This window comes from Amblyomma americanum, chromosome 3 (genome assembly GCF_052857255.1).
Source record: "Amblyomma americanum isolate KBUSLIRL-KWMA chromosome 3, ASM5285725v1, whole genome shotgun sequence".
In the NCBI taxonomy this organism is placed as follows: domain Eukaryota; kingdom Metazoa; phylum Arthropoda; class Arachnida; order Ixodida; family Ixodidae; genus Amblyomma; species Amblyomma americanum.
The window spans coordinates 137913487-137934028 of record NC_135499.1 but is presented as its reverse complement, the minus strand read 5'-3'; the positions used below and the strand labels follow the sequence as shown (position 1 = coordinate 137934028).

Genomic DNA, 20542 nt, shown 5'->3' with positions numbered 1-20542 from the left:
CTTCTGCGCGTTGAAGGTAGGCGGCAACGTCGACGTTCTATTCTTCTATAACGTTGGGCAGCATGGCGTCTAGCGTGGTCGTGGCCTCCCTGCCATGGACGAGCCTAAACGGCGTCATCTGGGTGGCCTCCTGCACTGCGGTGTTGTAGGCGAAGACGACGTAAGGCAGGATGACATCCCAGGTTTTGTGTTCGGCATCGACATACATAGCGAGCATATCGGCGATGGTTTTGTTCAGGCGCTCGGTCAGTCCGTTGGTCTGCGGATGGTGTGCAGTTGTCCTCCGGTGGCTTGTTTGTCTGTAGCGCAGGATGGCTTGCGTTAGTTCCGCCGTGAATGCTGTTCCTCTGTCCGTGATGAGCACATCGGGGGCGCCGTGTCGAAGAATAATGCACTCCACGAAAAATTTGGCGACTTCTGCTGCTGTTCTGTTCGGTAGAGCTTTCGCCTCGGCGTAGCGGGTCAGGTAGTCGGTCGCTATGATGACCCACTTATTTCCAGATGTTGACGTTGGCAAAGGGCCAAGCAAGTCCATGTCAATCTGCTGAAAGGGCCCTGAAGGAGGTTCAATGGGGCTCAGAAATCCTGCTGGTCGTGTGGGATGAGTCTTTCGTCGCTGACAATCTCGGCAGGTTTTCACATAGTGTGCGACATCGGCAGACAGTCGGGGCCAGTAATATTTGTCTTGAATGCGGCGGAGGGTGCGAGTAAACCCGACATGTCCAGCTGTCGGCTCGTCGTGTGAAGCCTGTAGAACTTCTTCGCGGAGACAAGTAGGTACAACAAGGAGGTAGGCTGTTTTGTTCGCTGTAAAGTTCTTCACAAGGACCTCATTATGCACACAGAAGAAAGACAGTCCTAGCTTGAATGAAGTGGGGGGTGAAGAAACCCAGCCTTTCAGGTACTCGATGAGGCGTTTTAGGTCGGGGTCCGAGCGTTGCTGCTGAGCAAAAGAGTTGGGGCTGATGGGCCCCAGGAAGGCGTCCTCATCGTCCTCCGGCGGCGGTGTATCTACAGGGGCTCGTGACGGCTTCGACTGCCGTCACCACTACGTGACATCTGTTGGCGGTGCGGGGTAGAGAGGTGGCGTTCGGGAACAAGTTGTTCATGTCGCACAGGACGCAGGGGTTGTCGTTGGGGCTGAGGAGTCCTGACTGCAGCGGCGTAGAACATGGCCTGGGGTTCTGTGGCCGTCGGGGTGCCAAGTGCGTGTTGAACTTCTTCCCGTACCACATCTTATCTTAGTCGCTGCTTGTGGCTGTGGGGAGGATGGCAGTAATCGGCGTAGCTCCTCTCGGAAGATTTCGCGGATAACTACCCTCAAGCTGTCGCTGGTGGTGGCCGGCGTGTCCGAACGGATTTCACAGGCAGAGGAAGGGCGATTGTACTGCCGAGCTCGGACGTCGAGGGTCTTCTCAATCGTGCAGGCTTCTTGCATGAGTTCCTCGACTGTTTTTGGCGGCTGGCGAACGAGGCTGCCAAAGAGTTGTTCTTTTACGCCGCGCATTAAAAACTGAACTTTCTTTTCCTCGGTCATCTCGGGGTCGGCGCGGTGAAATTGGCGCTTCATCTCTTCGATGTAACCACGGACGGGTTCATTCGGCAGCTGGTTCCTGGACTCGAGAAGTCTTTCGGCTCTTTCTTTCCTAACGACACCGGTGAATGCCTTCAACAGTTCCCTCTTGAATAGCTACCATGTCGTTAGGGATGACTCGTGGGTTTCGAGAAGAATGCGTGTCCAATTTTTGCCGCATCATCCCACTTGTTGAATGATGCCACGCGCTCAAATTGGTCCAACCATTCTTCGGGGTCTTCGCCTAGGGATCCATTGAAAGTTGGCGGCACCCGCGGCTGCTGCAGTATGATCGGTGTCGACATCGGCGAGGTTGCAGTGCTCGTAGCAGTGTCTTTTCGCTGTCTGGTGCGGTCCGGCACGGTCCCGAACTCAGGCTCCTCTGCCTGGAGACGTCGGCTGGCTCGCTGAGCTGCTGGCTCGTCCTCGGGTGCGAAGCGCAGAGGGCTGGCGTCACCACTTGCAGGAGGCGTCCGGAACATGAAAGGCTACCCAGCGCCTCCACCAGATGTCACGTAGTGGTGACGGCAGTCGAAGCAGCGATGAAGACGGACGAGAGGGCCTTCTAAAAGAAAACTGTTTATTGGGCTGACTTGCGCCCACAATGGACTGAATCACTCGGTGGCGGCGAAGCGACAAGCGTGCTCGGCGGTCGTCGAACAGAATGCCCGCCGCTGTCAGCCGCTCTGAATTTATAGCTGATAGCGAACTTTCGAAATAAAGCGTGCAAAGTTACTTGAACATTCCGCAAAAACGTAGAATCAGCTCTGCCTGGCTGCGATCAATCGAGATAAATCTAGTCGCGTCTTTCGTCGCAAACAAAGCGATAAAGTGGCGTGGCGGCAGATTTGAAGCAGGAACAAACACTGAATAGATTCGCGGCATACTTATCGTCCCGGTCCTGTCCACACCTAGCACTAAATGCTTAAAAAATAAATTATATTTGGTCGGCGATCAAAATTTGTAATCAAAACAGAAAAGAAGGAGTGCTGGTGATTCAAATTCCGAAAAAGTGTTCCAGCTTAAACCACAGAGACTTAGATGAAGGAAAATACAGGTGAATCGCTGGACGTCAGATATTCACTCGGTTAACGTTCAGCGATTCTCTGCCTGCTTCTTCTTCTAGGTGTTCGTCGCCTGCCTGGTACAGCGTCTTACGTACTTCTCAATGTTTCAACAGTTTTTAGTGCTGCTCTCTGCCCTAGATACTTCCCATCGTGGTGAAAGGCCTGAAAGAGAAGCACGCTCGCTTGTTCCCACTCACTCATTCACTCACTCACTCACTCACTCATTCACTCACTCACTCACTCACTCACTCACTCACTCACTCACTCACTCACTCACTCACTCAATCATCTCACTCATTCAAGCTCTTATTTCACTCACCCACTTCACTTACACACGCGGCGGTCACCTCACTCACTAGAACACTCAGTCACTCACTCACTCACTCACTCGCTCGCTCACTCACTTCACACACTCACTTCACTCAATCAAGCTCTTACGTCACTCACCCACTTCGCTTACACACCCGGTCACCTCACTCACTCGAACACTCAGTCACTCACTTGCTCGCTCGCTCGCTCACTCACTTCACCCACTCACTTTGCCCGTTCAAGCACTCACATACTCACTTCACCCACTTACTTCACCCATTCAAACACTTACTTCACTCACCTACTTCACTTACACACCCGGTCACCTCCCTCACTCGAACACTCAGTTACTCTCTTACTCGCTCGCTCGCTCACTCACTTCACCCACTCACTTCACTCGTTCAAGCACTCACACACTCACTTCATGCACTCACTTCACTCATTCAGGCTCTTACTTCACCCACTCACCTCACTTACACACCCGTTCACGTAACTCACTCGAACACTCAGTCACTCGCTCGCTCGCTCGCTCACTCACTTCACCCACTCGCTTCACTCGTTTAAGCACTCACACACTCGCTTCACCCACTCACTTCACTCAATAAAGCTCTTACTTCACTCACCAACTTCACTTACATACCCGTTCATCTCACTTACTCAAACACTAACTCACGCACGTACTCCCTTCACTCACACACCCCACTCACTTCGCTCACTCACTTTACTTACAATGCACTCACTACTTCACTTACTTTACTTACTCACGAATGCACTCACTCATTCGCTCATGCACACACACACTCATTCACTTCTCTAACTTCACTCACCTGCTTCCCTTAATCACGCACTCACTAACTTCACTCACTCCCCCACTCCAACTCCCGCACGCATTCCACCCACTTACTTCCCTCACTCCACTAATTCATGCACTCACGTCACTCATCCACTTCACTTATACTTCATTTACTCACTCACTGCATCGCGCACGCACAGCGAGCAAAGAACTGCCGACCTCCTATGCACGTCCAAATTGAGAGAAAAAGAAAGCACGTAGTAGACAACTGAGCAGATCAACGCCCGACTCTATCGCCCTGAAGTTCATAACCTTTGCAGCCCTTTGCCATGACTTTAAACTGCAGTTTCCGGCATCGCTGAATCTTTTGCTTAGCTGCCTCCTTTGCACAACCCGCAACCCTATCCACTATCGGCACCAACGATTGAGGATTGTGGGCCCTACAGAGGAGAGGAAATGCGCAATCGAGAAAGCACGGGAGTGTCGCTCATGCATGTTTTCTCGAAGTATGGAAATTTCAACGTTATTTCGGGCCTGCCTAGGTCCCTAGTTTCTTCCGCAATGGGGAAGAAGAAAAGAAAAATATTTTATGTTGAGGTTTGCCCACATTGAACAAACAGCGCTTTCGTAAGTATCGAGTGTTTCTCATTAAAAATTCACGCGCAAAAAAAGGGCACACACGTTCCCACAGCGAGAAATCAGGGAGAAACAAAATGGAGGCTCCTAAATTTGAACAGCTCCGTTCTTTTGGAGTTGCACAGCGCCTTTTATCGACAGCAGTTCTGGTCGGAATGTCAACGGCATTGGCGTCTGTTGGAATTTAACTCGTCATCGCTTTATGCTTCCGCCTACAGTCTGGTTATCTCTTTTCCGAATTTGAGAAGTGAGGGCCAGCTGCGCCTCATCCTTTCAGTACTATTCCTGCTCCGTGCTTTCAAGCCACGCTTCAGTGGACGTATGAACAAATTGGCAACCAAGTAGGTATGTGGACGTCAATAGTCGAACATTTACTCGCCTGGGCAATCTTTCTCTGAGATTTTCTCCTTTCTTTCCGCCAGCAACTATAAGCTCTAAACTTTGTAGACTGACATGTGCCTAAAGCGGCACTAAAGCTCACTCCACAAATTGGGTACAGTGTGCTCGAGCCGTACGCATTAGCGTAATACGAACATCGAAGATGTCTATTTACTTCATTGTGGAGCCATTACGTGTTTCCTCTGCAGGATGATGCAGCGTGTTGGCTGGAGCATGAAAGAAGAAATGTTGTAGTTAGTAATCTACATAACAGGCAATTTAAGTACCAATCCGCGTTGGGGTTCTGCGTTGGCGAGAAATGCTGCACGCATCTATAGCTCAGTGGAACGCATGAAATGCGCATTTCGGAGGAAGGCGCATAGAAGGCTCGTCATTAAACTTTAAAGCTCGAGCACGGCAACCGGCGCTGTTTGCTCGTCGAGTAAACAGGCTCGGAGGCCGATCCTGAGTTTGAATCTTGCCACTGAATAACTTATGGGAGCAGCAGCATCGTAAGCTTTCGCGAAATGCGCTTCGACAAGCGACTCGTCAAACCATCGCTTGCAGAATGGCGTGGGAGCAGCAGTCCGAAAAAGCTGCTTGTGAACGATTTTCTCGACTGCTCGCCGCTTGAAACTCGCACTAAGCTGAACCGCGCATTGCAATGTCTTTTAAGTGTTTTTTTTTTGTCCTGGAGTTGGTACTCCGCCTGAGCAGCTTTCAGAAAGACATAAGCCTACACATTTTACAACGTGTCTAGTTGGGTTCGTCAACCAGACCCGCGGCCAGCATCTTATATATGCAATTTTGGTAAACTTGTCGTCCTGAAGCTTAGGAGGAAAAATAAGCATGAGCCTAAGTATGAGCCTTCACTAAGTATCAGCCTTTCCTTTGGGGCATAATGACGGTGTGTTAACTGCCCCTTGTTCACTATGTTAGTTTCTGCAGCACATCGCATATGAAATGTCGGGAGCAGGAGGAGCCGGAAGAATAATCGGTTTGCTACCCTACACAGAGGGGGGGGGGGGGGGGGGGGGATAAAAAATGAAAAAGAAAGGGGAGTCACTATGATAAGTCAAACTGTACAATACTGCAAAGGACACCCCAAGGACGCCGTAAATAAACAGGCTAACACTTTGTGATGCACCGCCAATTGACACATGTGGAGTTGCTCTCTGGCCCAGCGTCAGGGTGTTTTCCTGTAGTACGAACGTAATTATAACTCTTTTGATATTCGAGAAACTGCAAGAACAGGTACACTTCGCAACAGCAAAGTTTGGGCTATGATTCGCGCTGTGTTTAACTTACCTACTGAAAAGCTTTCCTTGTTTGTTGCATGACACAATAAGGTACACTTCGCAACAGCAAAATTTGGGTTATGATTCGCGCTATGTTTAACTTACCTACCGAAAAGTTTACTTGTTTGTTGCATGACACAATAAGGTAATAAATATCGAAAGCTCAACCTTTCAGGATCGCTCGGAAATCTGTAAGCTCCGGAACAATGTTTTGATTGATACGCTTCCTGCCTATACGAGCTGTAAATGAATTCCCTAAAAAAATTGTTTCACCGGTTAGTTCCTTCTCTCGCGTATTAAGCGGTGACCCGCTGTAGTGGCTATGACATTTTGCTGCAGATTTGAAGGTCGCAGGATCGCCTCCCAGCCACGGCGGCCTGTGTGTGTAACTGTGTACTGTGCGATGTCAGTGTACGTTGGCTAAACTGAGGTGTTCGAAATAAATCCGCAGATACCCATGCTACGCTCCTCCTAGCCCGAGCTTTGCTGCGGAACGTTAAGCCCCACGTACCGTACATTTTCTTATAAACTGCAGCCTACTACCATCCCGTCTACGTTAAGTTACTGCTGAGTTTGTAGCTACTTTTTAACAGTATTAACAAGCGAGCTGAAAGATTTAAAACAGTATGCTACTGCGCGATCCTGATCTGGCGTTATTTTCTAGTTGCTCTCTGCGTTTTCTGAAGCTTTTTTCCTTGGTTTTATACATTTTTATTCTTTTGATCACTAATCAAAACTAATAGACATCTGGCTGAACCACTTCACACACGAAAATATTACGCCTTTAACAGCTGAATAAACTATGAGCGTTATGAGCATAGCATGCCCGAGTGGCACGCATGCTCACCGTGTATTTCCCATGCCTTCACTGCGCGCAGACAAGCCAGTGGTCCAGCTGCGCCTTGGCAGCGGACTGAGCCCGTCCAACATCCACGAGGGCATCGACATCTACTTCGAGTGCAGCGTACGCTCCAACCCGCCGGTGAGCGAAGTCTCGTGGACCTTCGACGGCCGGGACTTGCACACCAACGGAGCCAGGGGCATCATCGTCAGCAACCAGTCGCTGGCGCTGAGATCGGTGAACCGCACAAACAGCGGCTTCTACGCCTGCCACGCCGCCAACTCGGAGGGTGAAGCTGACAGCAACCGCCTGGGTCTCAAGGTCCTCCGTGAGTTCTGCCTTGTTTCCCTTTGCCCGGCTCTCCACACTGACGTATGCTTGATTGTCGTGGCCCCGTTTGTGACAGCTCAGGTATGTGTGAGCCCTGAAGCAGTAATTATCTGGCGAGAACAAGCGAGTCTGAACACTGTACAAAGATACAAAACAAACTGTGCCCCATGTATTTTTGGTATTGTTTATGTAATCATTCGTCTGTCATACATGGAACTAAAATTAATGCGGCAGTTACGCCCGGAATTGTTCATATAACGGATTTGCTTCTTTCACCTTAGTACATTAGCTCTGTTTATTTGTTTTTATTTTTGGTGCCGCATTTATTTCGTAACCCAAGATGATATTGGCTTACGTTATATCTTCTCACGTATGCGCCATGTAACAGCGCCTCTTTGGTAAAGAAACTTGCGCGCATTTTATTCTTCTTTGTGCCGAAGAGAGCGAGCAATATTTTGAACTAGCCTGAGCGCCGAACAAGCACCTATTTTGCCCCTGTAAAGGGTGCACTGCCACATTCACACCAGTAGTGCAACAAAGACTTCTTACCGTAAATAAAAAAATAAACACGAATATTCCCTTGTTAAAAAAAAGAAATATATTTCTTTTCGCAACATAGAACAGCTAGTCTGGTTCCATGTTACCTACATCTACACACAATACAGCGCTTCATAAGCGAGCAGTTGTTCAGCGCTTATCCATCGTCCTCATTTCTACCTTGACACAGCTGGATTACACGTGACATAAACGGCGCCGCAATGGCGGTCCACAGGTAAGATCCTCAGTGCACAGCAGAGCAAGCGGCAATACGCTGATTAGATTAGTGCGCAGACTTATACCGGTAAAACGTCGGTACATGCCAATAATTGAATCCAACACTTTACAGGGCTTGTTTGCTTCATATGCCCCCACTCCCACCGCTCCTTAATTCCTCGTTCTGCTTTGAATCGGCATGCAGATTCACCGGTGTGTCACTCGGCCCACCGGCAGCACTCGCACTCGGTGTCCAAGCACGAGACGGTCGAGGTGCAGTGTGACGTGGAGGCTGACCCGAACAACGTGACCTTTTCGTGGACCTTCCACCAGGCGCACCGAAGCGCACCGCTCACGCCCAATGCGAGCTTCTCCACGCCCCCAGGCGCACCGCTGCGCTCCGTGTTACGCTACACACCGCGATCGGACGCCGACTACGGGACGCTCTACTGCCGGGCACGCAACGCCGTCGGCGACAGCCTCGAGCCGTGTATATTCCAGATACACCCCGTCGGTGAGATCCCCTTTCTCGTACTCACGGGCAGGCGTTTACGCCTGCGGGCCTATTCGCTGAGCTTCCTTTTCACACTGACATCAGCAGGCTTAAGCTCAGTTCAGGAAGTTTTCGAGCATTCAATGCAACATCCCAACCAGCGTGATTAACCTTATTGATTAGTTTCACTTGAAGGAATATAGACACCTAACTTCTGGGTGCGTGTTTTCTTTACTATGATGTCAAGGACACTACAATGCATGACTGTGACGTCAAAGAATGCCTATAGGTCACGTGAGGCATGAAAAAAGAACTGGAATATAATCACCTCTTCTACATTCGGTGCCATTCCGGCTCTTGAGGCCGGCTGGCTTTATAGCATTGTAGCAAATTAAAACGACGAAGCAGCGATGATATCGCAATTTTTTCATGCCTCACGTGACTTTTAAGAACACTTTAACGTCACAGTCATCGTTCAGCTGTTCAAACCGAAAGAGTATGACAGAAAAATTTGTTTCTAAATTACTTATCGCTCCTAGGCTAATATCATCTGGTAATTCATGAATGTTAGTGTCTTCGCCATCACTGTAGTGGAGCAAACATGCCACCAAAACTTGATGTCTATATTCATTTAACTACAACAAAAAAGTTCACAGGGACACCTCATTACTTCGTGTTGGGAATGCGACAGCGTTTGAAGGTGTTGATGCCTTTAGGAGAAGTGACGTCATGTGCGGTCCAGTGACGTCATTTCCCTCTAGTCAATCAACGAATTTACTTTCCGATGACGCACTTTTTTCCCCGATCAGGCTTCTAATACTGTTGCATTAAAAAGACAAACTCTAATTTAAAATGCCTACATGTATAAATAAATAAGCCAGAACGACGGGCTGAACGGAAGCTTCCGACAGCTGAACAACTTTTCGACACGAGGAATTGTAATCGTCAGGGTCTCCCAGCCGAAGACAAGCATTTTATTTCCAAAAACTGGTCGTTGAACTGAGCCTTTCCTGTCACCCCTTGTTCAAGTTATGGCTGTAATGAATTTAGTCTTCCCTACTCTCTTCATACCACAGATAAACCTGCAAAGCAACAAATCGGCACTTGCCGACTCACATATTTTTGTCTTCGTCTGTGGTACAGAATAATATTTTCAAGCAATAAATGCCAGCTAGGGAAGAACAAGACTTCTTTGAGGAAATCCGCGAGTCAACCTCAGATGCTATTTTTTCCTCTGAAGATTATTCCCAATGTATTACACACTAGCATCACTCTTTGCGGTGAATATGCAAAGGCGTGGATTGTACTTGCTGTCATTGAAGACCTCGACAGTGTCAAGTTACCTTGTGCCTTAAATCACCGGTATATATAATAAAACGCTTCGCTTGTACTTTACTACTCTGAAAGGAAAAGTCGCCAAGAGTAATGTGTCAAAGTGGAGCTTCAAGAAGCGGCGGAAACGCAAGCGACTGATGTACAATAGGGCCACAATTCAAAATCTAACGGTATTCCGCGTTATCCGTACCGAATACATCCATTTGACGGACATGGAATCCTTGAGTCAAGCAAAAACTTGAGCAGGCTCAAAAAAACTTGAGTAAGCACACAAAACACGGCAGAGACACGGCAGCTGTGCCCAACACACAAGCCAACGCTTCGAACATTGTGAGCCCGACATTCTAAGTCCCGGCCTAGGGAAGCTTAAAAAGCCAACAGCAGCGCCTCAGCCTTTTAAAATTCGGAGTGCATCGCGCGAAGGGCAAGAGAATAATAAAGCTAAAGTATAAAATAAGATCAGGGAACTCTCGAAAACAAAAAAAAAACGAAGAAAGGATTCAAAGATGAAACAAAATAAATAAAAAGGCCCTTGCGACAGGATCGAAAACACTTTCTGATCACGCTGCCAACGACCCACTCGCTATCCTGGCCCTGACCGCGCTTACAAAAAGGTGAGGAGAACGACGGTTGCTGGGGCGTTTACCCTCGCTCGACTTGTTCGAGGATCCCGAGGATTCGAACACGCAACCCTTGGTGGCGGCGCGGCCCGTTTGCGCTTTACGACCCTTCCCAATGCTGCCCGGGCTCCCAGGTTCCCGGGTGACCCGGCCCCGCCGCCACCGCCACGTTGCGCGCGAGGTTGCCGGTCTTTCTTTACGATCGACCGATCGAACAGTGCTAAAGTGTTTCACCCAACAAGGAATCAGGCTCCTGGGTCTGTAAAAAAAAATACAGAAGGTATATAATGAAAAAGAAGGCCGAATGGCTGTGGGGAGGGGGAGCCGGAGGCTGGGCTTTCCGCGGCCTCGTGAACTGAGAATGAGACGCGGTTTTCGGATCCAAAGACTGAGAGAAGGGTGCAAAGGGATGAGGAGGTGCTCGAAATGGCGGTCGTGACGTCGAGATGTATGGTTATTTGATGGCCTCGGTGTATCGGGTTGAAAAATAAAGCAAGGAGGAGGCACGAGTGGTTGCAAGCAAGATGGAAAAAAACTGCGGGGCTCGTTTTACAACCGGGCTACTTTGTCGTTGCGTAAGCTTCCTTATTACTCCTCTCTCCCTCTCTCTTTCTCTTGATTCGCAGCGAAATCTGGGAAGGCTGGGAGAATTCGGTTATGTAGTCAGAGACAAATCGGGCTAGTGTTTCTTTTGAACTGCAATGTCTCCGTTAGGTGCCTTCGAACGATGATTGGTTTTTGAACATGTCGAAGCGCGATGGGAGTTGCGTCTCGGTTAAGCCTCTTGGTTTTCTTAACATGACGCTCAATGAAGTGTGCCTTACTAACCTAAAGATGAGACTGCTATTTGTATACAGAATTCCTTCCCTGCTGGCGCAGTATAGAGAGACGCTTTTATCGCCGCGGCGAACGCTGGCCTTGGGTTCTGTGAAGGAAAGGCTTATATTAGAGGAAGTAAACCCGTCTGGAATGGAATGCGTGTATGGCCATAACGGACCACGGCCGCTCTTGACGCCCACTCATAAATCTCGAGATTGTGCAGCATACGACACCAGGACCACGCCTGTCTGAAGTTCGCGCGTTATTTATTCTTAAGAATAGAAAATGGCCTTTGCTGAAGAGCCTGTTTTATGGCTCTGGCGGACGAATCAAGGTCACGAGCTACTGGAGTATACAGCTGTTTTAGAGCAACTGACATCTAGGGAGTTAGGAAGTCGTAAAAACCGCTTCGCTTCCTGTGCAGCTTCGCGTCGGCAGAACTCGGGGTAGCCCATTTCGCGAGCGCATTAAGATAACGATAAGTGACATGAAATACTCAACAGAAGTAATTTAAAGCGTACATTTTCAGTCACAGTAAATGAGCCGCAGAGAGTTGCGCTATGTATAAGACGCACTTTTGGAGCGGAAGCAAAAAATAAATAAATAAAGCTATAAATAATGGATGCAACAGAAATTATTTCAACAAACCGCCAATCGGGATGACAGTCTCAGGGCAGCTCCGTTACAGAACGGGTGCATTGTACGTTAAAGCGGCAAACATCGATAACCAGACAGTGTGCAGACGTTTTAGTTAACAACCATTGAATATTGCAATCATAGCAGATGTAAACATAATTTCCCATGGGCTTCAGTGTTCTCGAAAGAAGCAGTAGTGGCTGCTAGTAAAGGCGGTCAGCCTTAAATCAATTATGTTTTTTTTTCTTTCTTTAGTGACTAGGCCTTGTAAATGTACATGGCTTTCAATCTGAGTTAAATTGATTCATTTTTATTGAATACTAAGTTGATCATGTAATTCATCTTTGTGAAAGTCATTTCAGTCCCCGAATAAATACTAGAAGCCTACTGAAAAGTTGATTGCAATAAAGAGCCTTTTTCACATATTTCTAGCATAGTTTGAATCGAACAAAATGGTCTTTCCAAGAGCACTTCCACCCATATTCAGCACTTCCATTTTAAAGCACAGATTAATAATATGCTCGTTTAGAAATTACACATTCGGTTAAAGAAAAGCAAAGGGAAAAGGAATACGTCCAACCAGCCCAGCAACAAGTTTCGGAAAAAGTGCAGAAATGGTGGCGGTAGTCAGGTGCGGCCATAAGAATAGGAAATACATTGGGTAGGAGGATGGTGCATTGTACAGCACGGTGTTAATTGAAGAATAATGGAAGAAGGTTATATGTTCTTCGGTGCACGTAGCCTATGTTCTACTGCTGATGATGATGTTGAACAAAGAAAAAGGTTCGAAACTTTAAGCTGAGGGCGCCTGCTACTACCTTTATGGCAGTAAACAGTATTAAAAAGACATTAGCCTCTGACTGAGCACCCAGAGACCGCATCCGGAAAGACAAGAGCTAGCAGGAGTTGATACGAGTTTCATACGCGAAATGGTGGTCCCTTCCCGCGGTTTTTGTAGCGATAGCTACATTACGGGAGCATTTCGAGCCTTCAGCGTGGCGGCGCAGCCACAGGGTTGCGGTGGCCACGCTGTCACGTGGTTGCTCACGTGGTGCGGAGCAGCTGCCGGCGGCGCGGCGCCGTGGCTGATCACGTGGTTCGTCACGTGGTTGGTCATGTTACCAAGTTCCCCTCGGCCAGCTGTAGCTATCGCGTCACTCCAGGTTTGACCAGAGCTAAACCACAGCCAATTTTTTTTTTTAATTTCAATTCACTCGTATAGCTTTGGTTCCGGCCCGGTCATTGGGCTCCGTGTCTCCACCAGGTCCACCGGTGACACCGTACAACTGCAGCGTGGAGGAAGTGACGTCAGAGGGCGTGCACGTGGTGTGCCAGCGTAGCGGGGCAGGGCAGCAGCAGACCTTCCTGCTGGAGCTACAGGACGGCCAAAGCACGCCCATCGTCACCAACTTCACCTCGGGCCAGCCCAGCTTCCGCGTGCACTCGCTGAGGCCGGCCACGCGCTACCAGATGGCGCTGTACGGCATCAATGCCAACGGCCGCAGCGAGCCTGTCCACTTGACCGTGCTTACGCTTCCTCTTGGACGGGGGCTGGTCAGCAAAGGTGCGCGCTCTGTTGCGACGAAATCGCCGATATTTATTCTTCTCTACAATGATCTGTTGAAGTTTTAAATCTGAAAACAAATTGCGAGTTAACTTGTGGCTCGGAGGCGCCACGTGTCGAGAAAACTTGGCACAGAGGATTAATGAAGGACAGAACAACAGCCCGCAAAACATCTCCAGGCAAAAAAATATTGAGGGTTCATATTTTTCACACCCCTTTTTAGTAAATGTCAGAAATGACGTCACTGCGGCAAGCGAATAAACCATCTGAGGCACAGGCAGTATTAAAACTACTTAAATCGTATGTTGTAGACAATACTGTAGTGGTAGCAACGAAATATGCCTCCTTAACTTCGTCGGAGCGGGAAAAACCAACATTATGGTAAAAGCCCAGAGCTGGCATACATTATTCGCAACAGGTGAGGTGCAACGTTTGTAAAGCGTAAGATGTGTACCAGTTCTTGCATGTTTTTTTATATCTATTTATAGAATCTACTCCGGTTTGTTTGCCCTATTATTTTGAAACAACACTCGGTGGTTGATTAGGCTGCATGTTGTACTGGTATGTCTAACTTTGATCCTTATTCTCTCCTCTTCCATCCCTCACTTATCGTGCAACAGACACAGAGTGGTCCCTAGGGTCGACCACGCTGTGGGCAGCCGCGCTGAGTGCCGTGGCCGCCTTCCTCATCGTCTTCATCGCGCTCACACTGGGCAAGTTCAGGCGGAAGATCCTTTTCAACCGAGGTGAGCTGCAGCGCTGGGAAAGTCCGAAAGTAATACCGGGGGGCTTCCTTACGGTGCGTTTACACTTGAGCGTTCGGTGTCAAAAGCGATTGAAAGCCGCCCGCACACAAATGCGGCGGCGTTTACTCATTGACGTTCCCGTACCGTCGGGGGCGCAGTTGTGCCATTCCCAAGAGAAACAAGTTAGCTCAACTTATAAAAACCCTAACGAGGGAGGCACGTAGGACAAAGCGATACTGACAGCTTATTCGTTTATTGAGCTATAAGCAGGCAACGTGCTTATCATTGGCAGTAAATGCTTCCCGCGAGATTGCATCCCCAAACAACGCAGCAAGTTTTACTTCAGTTGTGTTATATGCTGAGAGCCAAAAAGGCAAAACTAACCTTCTCCTTGGATTCTTATTCGCTCGCGGCGAGGAACCGATTTCTTTCTATAGTGAAATTCTGGTTCGATCATATATAGCATGAGAAGCAAATTTTCTTGTTCGAGCTCATTCAAATGCCCTAGCCTTTAGACTTAGCAGCTGGAATCAGGTGCCGTTACGGCGATCGATATTTTGCCGTACACCGTTTATACGGGACATAGGAAGTAGTAGCGCACCCAATCTTTCCAAAGCTTTTTATGTATGCGTGTACGTCGTGCTCTTAATTAAAGTTGGTGTATTTTGCCAGCGCTGTGTATAAAACAACCCTCTACAAGCGCAGCGTAGTAGCCTCTCTTTCGATGATTTATTAGAGGCGGGTCTGTACGTATGTAGCACTTCTACAGTTTTCTGCACACTCAACACCTAGCAGCTGAGTTTGCTTTTTTTTTGCATTACAGCGCGCTTCGACATCGATAGCCCTAAAACACACAAAAAATAAAGTAACAATATTTCTTCTGTTGCGTATATGAGTAAGCAAATTATCTAGGTAAATTAAGAAATTTTAAAATACTTGGTGCAATGAAAGATGACCGAAAAAGAATTCAAATAGGAGGATTTCATCGCAACTATTGTAGTTGGAGAGGCTTGAAAGCGGTAACATATTTTCCGTACACGTGTACAGTGCAAAGCAGTGCAAAGTTTGGCAATCTTTGATTTGCTTGATGTTGTTCTCGCATTTCTAAATGCCAAACGAAAACATTGTAAGTGTATAATTAGGCAAACGATAATTACGTGCATTATGTTTCTTTCGCGCATGCAGCTCAGAACGTTTGGAACAGGAATGAAAGGTAAGCACATTGGTATATTTATATGCTTCACGTTGTTGAAATAATGCAATCCAGATAACCGGCAGCCGGAGTTACGAACCCCGGTTTTGAAACGACACAAAAAAGACCCCAAGCTCACCACCTTTAGAGGATTCCTTATTTTCATCCTAAGCGAGAATTCTATGCTTTGTTGCCCGCATTTTATTTGCGTCCTGTGCGTTCGAGCTCACTGAGAATGCTAATGTGAAGAATAGAAAACAATCGGCACAAAATATATATTGCCAGAGAAATTAAATCTAAGAGCCGGCGCATACAGTCTTAATTCAAGAACGTTGCCACGGAAAAGGAAAAAAGATGAGCAAAGAAACTGTACCGACCGCGTTAGTAATCAATTAAGTTGGAGGAGTGGAGCTTGTTACTTGGTTAATAATAAAGCCATTTCCTCAGCAGCCTCCGCATTCGAGTTTTTCTTTCGTGATCGTCGAGCTGAGAACGGTGGTTTCGCAATTAAAAAGTGCTCCAGTGCAGCACGTGCACTCAGAACTTTGGTCCAATGTCTTTAGTTCAGTCACGTCCCGAGATTCTTACAGTGTGTGTTTGTAGGACCAGTCCACTTCACCCGCCAGTCCGTCATCCTGCGTTGAGCGCAAGAGGTAGCATAACTGGATAAATAGCAAGAATTGCAGAAGCGTTCGCGAATTCATGAAACATTGTGAAAGTAAAAGCTTAGCGCTTATAAATGTAATTGAAATCACAGACTGCCGGCTCCAGAGAAAACTTCATTAATCTGCGACGCTAAGTTCATTAACTAGAACCAGGACTCTGATTCTGCAGATAGTTTGTTGGAACCACCTAGATCCTTCTCCTTTCTGGGAGAAAATTTGTCACATCTAAGGCGGAGCATCTGGGCCAGTAAGAAAAATAACTTTCGGAAAGCCTGCTGTGAAAAGTTGAACGCCATGATACATGGAAAAACTCGTCTTTTCTAGGACGGCCAGAGCAACTACCCTTTCAATGATACGCAAAAAAATCCTACTCTCCACTTTTTTTGCTTTCTGCGTTAATACCACAATCGAGAATAATCTTAGTTTTAAAGTGCACTTTTCTCCGCGCGTATACGAAAGCCGCGCGCAAGGCTAACGAGCGCAGCCATAAGTGCAGTTGGTTCCAGCGTCCCATCAGGTTAGGTCATGCGGCAGCTGTTTACAGTAATGAAAGCATCCTGAGCTCTACACTTGTCCCCCGTCAGTTTCATGTGTCCGGCCGCTTAATTTCCGCACGCCATGGATTAAAACGCAGAGTGAAAGCCACGAAGTACGAGTAGGCGAAACTGAGCTCAAAGTTCATAAAGCTTGCTAAATATATAAATAAAAACTTTGTACTCGGAAGCACATCTTCATTCCCGCCGTGTGTTTTCTCATCCAAATTTCAAAGCCGAGAGTACGCCAGCGGAGGCTTTATGGCCTGGTCTCGTCGCTGGTCTCGGTCGCCCATCGTTCCAACTTTTCGACTTGAGCGCAGCCTACCTGTTTGCTTTCTTTCAATGCCGGTCGTCTTCAAAGACGCGAAACAAAAAGAAAACAGAAAAAAGAAGACTCCAAAATCAAACTTTTTTCCGCGTGCGATGGCAACTAAAAGGCTAATAAGATGAAACGAGAAACTCACGAAAGAGTTTCCTAATTTAAAGCTTGTTTGAATCACATAAAAAAAACGAAATCATCTGCCTTCTTACCTTTGGCTGTTACCTTTTTCTTTGTACATGTGTGTGCGTTCCTGCGTGTCTGTTTATGGTGAAGACTTTGCAACCGCAGTGACGAGCAAAATAACAAGACAAGTGAATACCAAGTGAACATATTTTTAAGCGAAGCTATCGAGAGACGGATTTCGCTTCCGCAGTTAATGAGCCCGTTTCCTTGAGGAGCAAGAAAATCCCGCCAAATAATAAGCAAGCTTGAGGATAAAAAATTTATGTCTGATTATATAAGGCACGAAAGTCGTGAGGCGTTTAATTTGGCGCTAAGAAATCCGTGTTCAGAGACCTAATAATTTTTGCCGTTGTTTTAATCTTTTTCCTTCAGTGTTGTATTTTTACAGAAACTGCGCGTTAATTTATCCCTGAGAAACTGGCTGTATTTTTATATTCCTTTCCCTTAATTTTTTTTGTTACTGTGCGTCATTTATTTTCTGCACCATTTTTATTCAGGTTTCGCTGTGTTTTCCCTTCAGCCCCAGTCAGTCCCCGGAATAATTTATAATTCTGCGCAATCGACTTTGTCTCCAAATCGCCGCTACTGTAAGCGCGTAATCTCTTGAAACTGCTGCCCTTCTCTTTTAACAACCTCGAAATGAGAGCGAAAGTAGATATATTTTTTGACGTCAGTATGCTAGAATGCTTCTTGAAACTGGAACACGCACGCGCGCATACACAGTAAGGAATTACTCATTAGATAAATTTAACAGCCTCATCCAAACATCAAGAGCAGGTGGTTCGCAGGTTGTGAGGCGCAAAATAATACGGATTTAATAGTGCTATGGCGCAGGAGCCGCTTCCCCCACAAAATCAAATGCAAAGGCAAAGCGGTGATAAACCGCGGTGAACTATAAAAGTTGCAACATTACCTTTACAATGATAGGTAAGCTAATCCGAGAGGCAAGTATTCGGCTTCACAGGGTGCTTTCACAACGACCGTACATGGAGCCAAGGATGTTCGACTGCCTGTCGCGAAGCCGCGGAAGCTTCCAGAGCAGCGAGTGGTGTTCTTCGTTGCTTTGTCGCCCAAATAGGCAGCTGTGTTGACCCGCTGATTACGAGGCGGTGATTCCTTACTGGTTAGGGTGGTCCTTTGAACGCGGATCACGTTTCACTGCCTGTCACGCGACCTGACGCGCCGGAACAGCTAGTATAAATGTTAGGTCGGCTGGCTCATGGGAGGCAAGTTATCCACGCGCAAACACTTGCACAACGCTGTTTCCTTGTACTGCGGACTCTATGCTAGTGACGCGAGCCGCCTTATTTCGGCGTCGCGTCTGTTAGTTACTTCGCCCTGAAAGAGGGAGGGGGGGGGGTGCACCACCATTCTTCCTCCGGCGATCCCTACGCTATCGGTCGCGATAGAAAGTACAGGAACGTTGCAGGGGTTTCCACTTAAGTGAGAAGCCCGGGCGTCCCACGTGATGCAGAGACGATGGCTTCGCAACCCAAAGAAGACTACGCTCTTGCTAGGTATAACAATAGGAGCTTGCTCGGACACAAAAATGTTCGCAGAGACGCGAGCGGTGACCCGTGTTTTCGGCGCGTTCAGTCAGCCTCTTTCGCGGGTTTCGGTTTTGTGACATTAGCTAGCACGAAAGCAAAAGAAGGCAAAATAAGAATCTTGTACATCAGTGCAACATTATATGCAAGAAATTTTTGTATTTAGAACAAAAGGGCACGGAACACGATTACGTTTTAAGTCAAGTGGTAAGGCTTCGATAATGGCCGATATTCATTTTTCTTTGTAGCTGTTTGCAGCCATTAATCGTGCGTCTACTTCACAATGTATAAAAATGTGAGTGAACGCAAAAATTAAATTAATTTTAGTTGCACTTAAAACGTTGAAGTGGGCGGAGGTTGAAGACAACAAACTGACAAGATAACGGAGATCCGAGTGCGCGTTGCAAAATCACTGTCACAGCACCTTTCATACCGCGTAGAAAGCGTTTTCCTATCAGCGCCTGGCCTGAGGCGGTACCAGAGGTCTCGCAGATTATTCGTGCTTCCACTCGTCTACCGCCCGCGACAATCTTCGCCTATTTTTGCTTCGTTCGCCATGCTACATACGCGCACTACAAAACGCTGCCGCTACGCACAGCGACTGTTACCGCCATGACGCGACGCTATGTTTCCCGGAACCCCTTAGCGCGTTGCGTACATACGAGTGTTGCTAACAAGAGTCGTGCTCGCACCAGCGATGCAAGCAAAACAAGGACAGATTTGTCCGCCGGGCCTGCAAGAGACAGGCCAATAACGACGTCAAGCGGAAGCTCTAAAGCACGCTCTCTCCCTCACTCGCCCCCTCGCTCGCTGGCACGCGTCGGTTTATACCGAGTTCGCCGTTCGGCAGCGGCGGCGGTGTTGAACTCGCAGCAAAGAATAAAATTTGAACCCGTACAAAATACAATATCGCGTTTTGCACGCGCTCGTTCTCTGCGTCGCTCGCAAGAGCGTGCGAGCTGTATTCGACAAACGCAGGCACAGGCGCGTGAAAGTTCAGTGCTGCGTGCGCTGAGGCTCGTTCAAGGAAGACAAATTTGCCAGACAACTGAAAGAAAACGCCAGGCACGACAGAGTTCCTCACTGCCTCTCTCTGTGCCCTGGCTGCTGGACGGAGCGGCAGGCTCCAACTTCGCGGCACACGACGAGGGGGCTCGAGTGGGGAGGGGGGGGGGGGGGGGGGCAGGCCGGCATCCGAGTAGGCTCTTGCGTCGCAGGGCCGCACAGCCATTATGCAAACGCGCCACGCAGCGACGGAGCGCGTCAGACCGACGAGGACGACGACTCGGGTGGCAGCGAGCAGGCAGAGCCGCGTTGTGGCCAGCGCTGGCGCGCGCGAGTCATTAGGCTCGCGGACGGTCATTTGAAGCTTCGGGGGCCCCAGGACGTATACGTACGTCCAGCGTCGGGTGCGGCTGCTTCAGAGCTCAAATGGGCCGGAACAGCGTGAATCTCCCGGGCGAGGCTCGGATCCGGGAAGAAAAGAGGGAGGGAAGGGAGCCTGGGAGTGGAGGCGAGGAGGACGGGGAAAAGGGGAAAGAGGAATCACTTGCCAGGATTTTTTGTATGCCAGCGGCCTGTGACTGAAAAGCTCTGGGGAGACACGTCTAGTGTGACCGCTGTCACCCGAAGAGCGGCACACTAGCTACGGAAACGGTATAAGCTATCGGCTGCCCCAGTTCCCACTCAGTCTTTGCTTTTGGTAGCGATAGCTGCATTAAGCCTCCAGCGCGGCGGCGCCGCCACCCTGTGGCTGCACCGCCACGCTATCACGTGGTTAGTCACGTGGTACGGAGCAGCTGCCGGCGGTGCGGCGCCGTGGCTGATCACGTGGTTGGTCACGTGGTACGGAGCAGCTGCCGGTGGTGCGGCGCTGTGGCTGATCACGTGGTTCGTCACGTGCTTG

At 48.4% G+C, this 20542-nt stretch overlaps 1 protein-coding gene across 1 annotated transcript in view; it reads left to right on the top strand.

Annotated features, from left to right (window-relative positions):
• LOC144124984 (synaptogenesis protein syg-2-like) overlaps positions 1–20542 on the top strand; it is a 317203-nt gene that overhangs the window by 283863 nt on the left and 12798 nt on the right. The window contains exons 6-10 of the mRNA XM_077657983.1: positions 6933–7223; positions 8184–8492; positions 13146–13445; positions 14066–14191; positions 15377–15404. Coding sequence (XP_077514109.1) covers positions 6933–7223; positions 8184–8492; positions 13146–13445; positions 14066–14191; positions 15377–15404 — 1054 coding nt within the window. The remainder of the gene's footprint in view (positions 1–6932; positions 7224–8183; positions 8493–13145; positions 13446–14065; positions 14192–15376; positions 15405–20542) is intronic.